The sequence below is a fragment of the Diabrotica undecimpunctata genome, chromosome 5, assembly GCF_040954645.1.
Source record: "Diabrotica undecimpunctata isolate CICGRU chromosome 5, icDiaUnde3, whole genome shotgun sequence".
In the NCBI taxonomy this organism is placed as follows: Eukaryota; Metazoa; Arthropoda; class Insecta; order Coleoptera; family Chrysomelidae; genus Diabrotica; species Diabrotica undecimpunctata.
The window spans coordinates 13,638,714-13,649,617 of record NC_092807.1 but is presented as its reverse complement, the minus strand read 5'-3'; the positions used below and the strand labels follow the sequence as shown (position 1 = coordinate 13,649,617).

Sequence of the window (10,904 nt, the reverse complement as noted above, 5' to 3'; positions counted from 1 at the left end):
ACATGCCATCAAAACGTGACTTCGATAAAATACAGACAAAAATAAGTGCACAATAGTTTTGACGATTACCGAAAAAAGGGTTAAGAAGATGTAAATAAGAATTTCTAAATATCTTACCTTTCAACCTTGGGAAAAACACGGAAACGACATTGCAAACAGCTTGATAAATTACTTGGCAAGGGAATCTAAAATTGCATTCCACATGTCGTTCATCATGGTCAAAATTAGTATAAGCGGCTGTCGCTGCCCAGTATAAAAACAAAAATCTAATACCGTCATTATGTTTTATTACAGAAACTGAATTCACTACGAATTTTGATCATGATGAACGGCATGTGGAATGCAATTTTAGATTCCCTTGCCGAGTAATTTATCAAGTTGTTTGCTTTGCAAGTTTTAGAAAGCACAGTGGTAAAAATTTAAATTCAGTTTCGCCAGGTAGAAATCGTTTGATTTCTCTTTTGAAATGTGTTTAATTTATTATTGTTTGTATTTTGAGAACGATTTACGAAGTGGAAAATGAAACGTCAATAAACTTACTTTAACCTTTAATTTTGGCTCATTCCCATTAAAATAGTAATTACTGTAAAATGCCACAATAAAATAGCTTCAGAATAATGTTAATATTATTTTTTTACGATATTTGATAAATGATGAATACTGATGACTAGACTTCGGCAAATATGCAAATAAAAATGTAGAAAATATGCGCATAAATATGCACGTGTTTACCCGAAAATATGCAAATATTTTACAAAATATGCATACAAATATATAAAAAAATCGTAAAATAGTAACAATTTTATTAAAAAAAAAAGTGTACATAACTAAATATTTCCTACTATTCATTAAGATTTACATTTATTTTAAGTAACTACATCATTTTTAAGTATGAATAAACTTATTTAGAATTATGGTAACAATAAATGACCAAGTGGTGTTCAAAAATTTCTAACAAAAACTTGTGGCTTCTGTCTGAGTACATATATTTATATATGGAAAAACTTCGTTCAACATCAACTGATGTAACGGGAGCATTTTTCAAACTAACCAAAACATTTGGTTCTAAATTAATTGTTTCCGAAATATTTCCAGCTAGAACACTGACTACTTCAGAAAGAATATGGTAACCTTTATTTTTTTCCATAGTAGCTTCAAATTTTTTTAAAATATCTTTTCCAATATTACCTCTAACGTTCCGACAACATGACGCAAATTCTTTTATTAATGCTGTACTTTCGAACAATGACAGTTTTGGTGATTCTAACTGAGTAATTGTTTTTTGTACAAAACTAAAATTTGATTTTATAAATGAAAGTTCTTGTTGAAGCAAGTTACTCTGAAAAGTTTGTTTAGAATCCAAAAGAGATTGGGAACTTTCATCTGTTAACGTATCAATTATGTTCTTTACTTTAACAAAATGATCTGCATAAAAATTAGCTGCTTCTAACCATGTTCCCCATCGCGTTAAAATAGGTTGTGGTGGAAGAGGAATGTTAGGTAGCATTTCTTTATAAAGTTGAATTCTTATAGGAGATTTAAGAAATACTTTTTTGACACTGGATATCATGGTATTTACAAGAGGAAACTTTTTTCGTATTTCCTCTGCAACTCTGTTTAATCCATGCGCTACACAAGTAACATGTATTAAATCTGGGAAAAATATTTTTAAATTTTGTCCTGCTTTCACCATATAAGGAGCAGCATCCGATAAAATAAGCAGGAATTTATTAGAAGGAATAGTTGTCGGAAGAAAAAAAGTTTCTAATGTTTCTTGTATAAAACGCAAAATTGTTAAAGCATTTGTTTTTTCAAGTTGCTGGCATGAAATAAGATGAGATTTTGGTAAGGTATCTTCTTTAAGAACACCAATCAATAAATGAGCAATATACTTTCCTGAGGAATCAGTGGTTTCGTCTACAGATATGTAAAAATAATTATCTGCAATTTCTTCCTTAATAATAATTAACACCGACGAGTATAGCCCGTTCACATTATTTCTTCTTAGAGACCGATCACTTGGAACATTAAGTTTGCAATATTTTTTTAGAACGAACTAAAATTTACATTTGCTAATTTTGAAAGCGGTATGTTTGCAGACACTAATGCGCGACACAAGTCTTCATTAAAAGTTTCTTGCTCATCTAATTTTTTTGAAGTAGATTGGAAACATTTAGCCATTGAAGTTTGATGTTTTCCTCCTATTTTTCCTTTTTTTTGCAATGTGTGAAGCAGTTCTCACATGTTGGTCTATCTGAAATTTCTTCTCACATGCTATCTATACATAAAAATAAAAACCTTTATTTTAACCCAACCTTTAAAATATAAAAATATACAAGGTGTTTTTGGTTAATCAAATAACTGGTTTGGAAAAAAAACACTCGCTAAGTGTTTTAAATGCAGTATTAATCCACAAATTAGTTTTTGTTACTAACCATTAGTACATCATATAACTTATTTTAAAATTCAACAAAAGTTTTTTTTTTGTAAATTCAATTACAATAAAAATAATTGTGTTTTAGAATAGCTGACTTCATAAAAAAAAGTAAAGGTGAAAAATTTTTCTAAATACACACCATTGTATTGTACCATGGACAATTTTTTCTCACTAAAGGAAGCTATTTTTCATTTAAAAACAACCTACGAGTACTAAATTTCAAGTAAATACGTTTATTGGTTTTAAAGTTATTGTTGTTAATAACTAAAAGAATTAAATTTTTTTTTTAATTTTAACACCCTGTATCTCGAAAAGTAAATAAGTTTGACCCCTCATTAACTATATCGTTTTGTTCAATTTTTCGAGAAGTATCTACAGTCAAACGTTGTAAGTGTCATTTGGAAACACCCTGTATGTATGAAATATTAGATATTTAATAGAAAATATTAGATACTTACAATTTTGCCACAGACTGAACAGTAGATTTTTCGCATATCCATAGACAGCTCTTTATAAGGTTTAATCCAAGTTGAAGCACTGGTTGTTTTAGGCATTATAAAATCACAATCTTCCTTTTTGTTACGCACAACGAGTGTTTACGCTTTGAATATCAAAACAAAAATGATTTACAAATCTGAGCATCAAATTAGAAATGTTTAGGTACCTAATTCAATAAACTGGGAGATTTTGGAAAATCCCTAAATTAGGAACAAAACTATTAGCCGTTTACCTGCTGTTAAGATACAATAAATTGTAGATCGATTTGGGGATTAGATCATAAAATGCAAATGAGCGAACCCTTAGCGATTATCCAATATCTGAATGCCTCAGTGACCGAGACTTTCTAAGAATGTTGAGGGCTACTTAAATTGATCTTCTTTGAAATTGTAAATGTTTTGTACCTGTAGAGATTACGTACTTAGATCATTTCTTGATTAAAATGACTACAAAATTTTATACAAGAATTGAAATAAATTGATATGTTTAAAAATTTTCAAATACAGTATAAAAATCTGAACTTTTATGCACTTTATGCAAACTTTTATACAAATATGCCAAAATATGAAATATTTGCATAAAATATGCACAATATGCAAAATATGCAATATGCATATTTGCCGAAGTCTACTGATGACATTTTAGATAACTACTTAGTGATCAATAACAATATTACAAAAAAAATGTCGAGAAATATATTTTCTAATCTAATAAAGCACCCAAACATCGAAACATCCATCCAAAAAACTTCTTTTTATTTCCTTCCTCATTATACAAACCAGACGCTACAAAAAACTGATCTATTACTATGACCTCATTAGTTCCTAACAATAAGCGGCGCAATCGGCAATAAAAAACGATATCATCTCGACTTGTTTACAAATAAATATTCATATTATTATGAATTTTAAAATGATCAATACGCAAAAAATACTAAAAACCACATTTCGTGCGTCGGATCCCCATCGTAGAAGGCCATGTACAAGAAGTGGCTATAAAAGTACTGAACCTCCAGGGAACCAGTATCAGTTCAAATTCAAGAAATTAAAGTGATTTTATAACAATGTTCACGGTAAGAGATTTTTCCGAATTTAAGATATTTTTTAAAAATAATTGGTTGTTTTGGATTCTCTATATCATTTAATTTTTACTTTTAATGACCAAATAAAAACTGTTGGCAACTATCGTATTATTTTAATTATTTGACTACAATAAAAGCATGAGCAAATCTAGGATAATTGAACTTTTTTGTGTGGTTTTTATCTTTTTATTTCAATTATAAAGCGTTGAAAAGTAAAAGAAAAAGAGAAGCTTTTTGTTATAATAGTTTTTTCGTTTTATCATTTATTACTTTTATTAATGTCCTCTTCTTTATTAATGCTCCTATTAATGTTACTTATATATAAATTTTAGTTTTTGCTAAACACACAAATTTCAGATATCCTTTTACCGGCCTCAACCATTTTTTTTTTCGTGGGCGTCCTATTTTTCTTTTTGTACCAGACTCAATGTTTATTAATTTTTTGAGAATACTTCCTTCTTCCAATCTAATTATTATTTAAATGGGAATAAGCCACAATTAAAGGTTAAAATACGTTTATTGACGTTTCAATTTCCACTTCGGAAATCGTTCTCAAAATACAAACATTAGTAAATTAAACAAATTTTGTTTTTTGTTACTTAGTGAAAAATTCTTCTAATAATTTAATTTTATCTGACTCATCTATATTGACAATTCAGACATACCTTATACATTTTAAAGTAGACGACTTTAAAATGATATTGCCAATATTGTTGAGTTGCGTTCCTGGGACGACTTTACTTATAAGATAGTTCATTCGATTACATGAAATCAACTTTAACTTAAGAATATCCGTCAGAAAAGATCATAACATGTAATTCGTCTTTAAAAAGACAAATACATGCCATGATGACAGTAAAATTCTTCTGTTAAAATAAATTAAATTATTAGAAGAATTTTTCACTAAGTAACAAAAAACAAAATTTGTTTAATTTACTAATGTTTGTATTTTGAGAACGATTTCCGAAGTGGAAATTGAAACGTCAATAAACGTATTTTAACCTTTAATTGTGGCTTATTCCCATTTAAATAATAATTAATTTAAAATGCCACAAGAAAATAGCTTCAGAACAATATTCTTCCAATCTAGCTTTGAGACCGAGTTATTATCTTCTTTTAAGTGTCTTTCAGTTGAATATCTTTATTCAGGTTTCGCTTGTGTATATATATTGGTATTTTTGTAGTGGTAAAAATCTTATAAAGGTTTTAATAGGTATATGAGGAATAGGTAATGACAAATCCTTGAAAATGTTCAGCTGATTTTGCTTTCTTTTTTTAAATAATCATAAAAAGTGAAAAAAATCATTTTTGGACTATAAAACGTTTTTTGTAAATATTAAAGAAAAATAGTTCAAATAAAAGTTGTAGATCTTAAAAAGTTCTTTAAATTGCGAATTTCTAAATTAAAATACATAAACAATTGGCCGAGATAATTGAAAAAGCCCTTATTTTTTCAGTAATTTATAAATGTTAATAACTTTGTTAATGAGATATTGAAGAGTGCTAAATCGCAACTAGATGGACTAAATACTTTGTTACTCAATTTGTTTATCCCGGAAAACAGTTATTTAAACAACTGTACTTGCTCAAACAGTGACTCTATAGGTATTTAGCAGATCGCAATCGATTCTTTGAGGCTTCAAGTTCAGGATACATTGAAAAATTAACATTTTATGAAAATTGTTATTAAAAAAAATGTTTAAAAACATAAGTTATTACATAAATTTTAAATATATAAACATTTTTATTTTTTGTATCACGCGCTTGTATGTAGACTCATTGAAAATATGGTGAAAAAACACAATCTTAAAAAAAGAAACTTCTATGGCTAACTTGAATCAAGATAGCATTTTTTTATTAAAATTATATTTCCATTGTTTAATAACATTAAGAGCTGAAATTTAAACAGATTATAAGTGAAGATTTAGATTTTATGATCCAAATTATAGAAGGAGTAAAAACTTATAATCCGTTTTAGAATGCAGCTTGAAGCGCGCTGGAAATTTTGCACTTTTTAGAAATTTTTGAAACTTCTATGGCACGCAGAACATTCATTTTTGTACAACTGGGGTAGCTCGGGAAAATAATAGGAACAGGTCTACTTTCACCATCCGGAAAAATAAATGAATAAATTTTTCCCATAAAAATGTTACTAAATTTTACTATTGTTTCATTGAAATATTTATATTTTAATAATTAATGAATGTTATTTATATTAATATATAATATTAATTATAAACTAATACTCCAAATGTGTAACGACTATTTTTTAAAAAGTTTTTATACTCTCTAAATAATTGGTTGTAAAATAAATTTTTAAACGTATTTTTTTGTATTTTAGAAGAAAAATTAATAATTATTATTATATGTTTGTATAAATAATACACATTAATCAATAAAATTTCACTATTTCTTACGAAATAATAGTAAAATTAACTTTTTTTAGAAAAATTTAGCTAATTAATTTTACCAGGATTTTCCTATTGTTCTGGGAGGTCAAAATTTTACGAGCTACCGTAATTAAAAAAAAATCAAGCATCTGCGAGCGCTTGACATAAAAAATATCAAAGTTATTATAAATGTTTATAAGCTAAAACGCCAGGTCTTTTTTCAAACGGTTTGTTTAATAACAATTTTGATAAAATGTTGAAATTTTTTTAATATATTTTAAAATTGAAGCCTCAACGAATCGATTACGATCTAGAATGTATGCTAGCATCGTTCATGGATTGTATGAAGACCCACATTTCAACAGTATGAAACACTTTGTGAAAATCAATGAAAACCAAGTGGTGGGGAACATTGTATTCGGTGGTTTTGTTTAATAATCCTTTTATAGTTTGTAGTTGTAGTTTTATAGTATATGCGTTGAATTTATTAGTTAATCTACCTATTCATTAATATATTATTTGTACTCCATGTACTTTTAAGAATATTTTTGTCTAAAGAACGTGATCGTGAATTTAAAATTTTCTCTTTAGAACACGTTCTTTAGACAAAGACGTTATAATGTAAAAACTTTATCGATAGCGTATCTATTGATAAACTCAAATTGATGGAACGTCGACTTCGACAACAACGAAAAACTAAAAGAGAGATAGAATTAGCCAAAAAAAAAATGGATGAGAGAAAGATTCGAGGACATTGAGGATGTAATATCTAGGCACGACTTTTTTAATGTGCACAAAAAAGTAAAAGAAATACGAAATATATTTAAAAAATGAATTCCCTCTGTATTAGTTGACAATAACAACAAAATTATTGTAAATGGGAACGAAATAAGAAGAGAATGTCAACTGTATATATTAAAGTTGTTTGAAGATGACACAAATAATTTTACCGAAATAGCTGAAGATAATAGATGAAGATAACATAAAAATACTGGTAAAACTTTTTAATGCAATATATAATACTAGATTGATTCCCACAGACTGGCTCAAGTCCATCTTTGTTACAATACCCAAAAAACACAATTCTAGAAAATGCTCAGAATGTCGATTAATTAGCCTAATGAGCCACACTCATAAGATTTTCCTTAGAATACTCCACAACAGAATTAGACTTAAATGCGAAGAAGATCTCGAAGATACCCAATTTGGTTTTATAAATGCTGTGGGAACTAGGGAGGCACTTTTTGCATTAAATATCCTATTACAAAAATGTCGTGATCAAAGACTTCGAAAAGACATTCGATAAAGTACAGTGTGTAAAATTAATGCAGATGCTAAAAAATATAGGAATAGATGACAAAGATATTCTTGTCATTAAGAATATGTACTGAAATCAAACTGCTATCGTAAAAATTAGAGACAATTACACCGACGAAATCTTCAAACAACGAGGAGTCAGACAAGGTTTTATTTTGTCCGTAACATTGTTCAATGTTTACTCGGACCAGCTAGTGGCGAAGAAGAGTAAGGAATAGCGACTCCTGAAACGGGAAAAGCTGAGGAATGAGAACAAGAAAAATTACTAAATATTGTCCACTAGAGTGTTCAACATGTTTTTTATTTGATTAGAAAAACAAAAGATTTTTTGAATATTACTCTTTTAAGTGAATAAATAATAATAATGAAATGGAATACGAATAACTTAAACATGCGTTGACCAATACAATAGTGAATCATTTTTACATGACAGTGTCCAAATGAAATTGAGGTTTTCAAAATTATATATTTTCTGCTTTTTTCTCGAGTGTTGAGTTTCAGTTTACAAAATGTCTTATTTAAATATCATCAGTGTTGTTAAAATTGTTTGTTTAGCCAATGAAAGGTATATACAAAAATATTCATATCTCACCTATTTAAAAATATTCATCTTTACTCAATTTTACAAACATGTACAAATTGTATAAATATCTTGGATCGGTTCTTTAGTCTGTCTATATATTTTCTTCTGCTTTAGGTATCGTTTCCGTACTCAGACGTTGGCCATCATCATGTTTACAATTTTCTGAAATCGTTTTCGATCGACTGCTGCGCGAAATAAATCTTCTACTGTGGTACCACACCAATGTCTAATATTACCAAGCCATGAAAGTTTCTCTTGACCAATACATCTCCTTCCCTCCACCTTTCCTTGTGTTATATGGCGAAGTAGATGGTATTTGGGTCCTCTAATTATATGGCCGAATTTATATTTTTTCTTAGGATTAAGTGGTATTTTGCTGGATTAGTAAACTTCGTTTTATCACTAATTCTCACTTAATTTGAACTATTTTGTAGAGCCGTAATGAACACCCCTTTCCAATATACTATCATTACCGTACTTTCTTTGTATGATTGATTGATATTAAAATCATTTTTATGAAATACAAATTTTTAAATTTTCCTTTTTACTTGTTGTCCATGAGTATTTTTAATCATAAGGTACTTTTTCTATTTTAGAAACTGTTATTTTTGTGTATCATCTTGGCTGTCGCCATGGCAGCCCCAGCTGAAGAAGCCGATCACGCTGCCGACTTGGAACCAGTGGCGGCTGACTTACAACCGGCGGCAGCTGATTTAGAAACAGCGGCATCTGCGCATCGTGGATATGGAGGTTATGGAGGATATGGAGGTTATGGAGGATATAGAGGTTATGGAGGATATGGTGGTTATGGAGGATATGGTGGTTATGGAGGATATGGTGGATATGGTGGATACGGTGGATATGGAGGTTATGGAGGATACGGACACCACCATCACCATCACCATGGATAAACAATAAAAACAAATAGGCTTAATTAATTTAATGTACTTTAGGTGTAAATAATAAAGAATTTAAGAAATTAAATATTGGACAAGTTTATTCTATAATATTTATTTAATTACTTCTTTATCAACTGTAATTCTTCTGTATCTTGCACTGATCGTAAAAAAATGTTTTTCTCCTACTTCCATTTACTAGTAAATAAAAAGTTAAACGTACTAAAAATTGTAAAGCAAGCGGATCTGATGACATTCCAATTGAGTTAGTGGATCTAGTAGACGACGAACCGATTGCAATACTGTTAGACTTTAGTATATATAGCGGGAATATTACCATGCGATTAGCTTGGGTCAACATTTATAGCAATCGAAAAAAAAGATAATAGATAAAGAAAAGAAATATTGAAACAGTCTATCTTCTTATCTTATCTCTTCTCCTCTTATGTAATCTAGTTAGGGGTGAGTTGGTAGCTAACTAATTAACGATATACATGGTGTTCTCTTGAATGCGTCTAACCAGGTCATCTTATCTCATGGAAATCTTGATAGCACAGTCAGAATTGGAATGTAACAATTATATAATGAACTTCAAACTTAAAGCTTAAGATAAGCTAGCAGAAATCCATATTCATCAAATTTACCAGGAGGAGGAATTTAGAAGAATTTGGTCCTTAAACCTGAATGCTACAAATACAAATCTGGTAAGTGTAACCTAGAATCAACATATATAATGAATAAACAAGAGATCGGTGACTTCTTTATATTGAAATATTAATATCAACTAAACAAAATTTAAATATTAGGGCTATATGTCATTTACAGTAAGTTAAGGTTCTTCTTCTTCTGGTTCCTATCCGTTTCGGATGTTGGAAATCATATTGGCAATCATGACCTTGCTCGCTGCGGCTCGAAACAGCTCCGTTGAGGTTTTCTTAAACCATGTTCTTAAATTCCGCAGCCATGATATTCTCCTTCTACCGGGTCCCCGCTTACCTTTGACTTTACCTTGCAATATAGACTGCAGCAGGGAGTAACGGTGCTGATTTCTCATAACGTGTCCCAGATATTGCAATTTTATGCGTTTGATCGTAAACACAATCTCTGGTTCCTTCTTCATTTTTTCTAGAACTTCCTTGTTCGTGATCCTTGCTGTCCATGATATTCTCAGCATTCTTCTATAAAGCCACATCTCAAATGCTTCAAGTTTTTTAATAGTGGTGTCTGTAAGCGTCCATGCCTCCGCCCCGTACAACAACACAGAGAAAACATAGCATCTCAAATGTCTCATTTTTGTATCTAGGGATATGTTGTGACTTTTGAAGATGGCGCTCATTTTGTTAAAGACCGTTCTTGCCTTTCCTATGCGGCACTTTATTTCCTGTACATTGCTCCACTGTTCGTTTATAATAGTTCCCAGGTAGCAATACTGTTTTACTCGCTCTATCTGCGTCCCATTAATGTATAGATGAGCCCCATTTATATTCTCCTTGCTGACAATCATTTGTTTGGTTTTGTGGGTATTAATGTTTAGTCCGTACTGTTGACTGTACTGACATGGTGTCGTCGGCATATCTAACATTGTTTACTCTTTCACCATTTAGAAGGATGCCTTCGTCTATTCCGTAAAGAGCCTCATTAAAAATTTTTTCTGAGTACATATTAAATATCAACGGCGATAGAATACATCCCTGTCTAACTC

The 10,904-nt window shown here is 29.8% G+C and overlaps 1 protein-coding gene across 1 annotated transcript; it reads left to right on the top strand.

Moving 5' to 3' along the window:
* Positions 1-3,874: 3,874 nt before the first annotated feature.
* LOC140441079 (uncharacterized) lies at positions 3,875-9,290 on the top strand. The gene is made up of 2 exons (XM_072531510.1): positions 3,875-4,007; positions 8,903-9,290. Exons 1-2 carry the CDS (start codon positions 3,999-4,001, stop codon positions 9,215-9,217), a joined length of 324 nt encoding a protein of 107 aa, XP_072387611.1. The 5' UTR covers positions 3,875-3,998; the 3' UTR covers positions 9,218-9,290.
* The last annotated feature ends 1,614 nt before the right edge of the window (positions 9,291-10,904 follow it).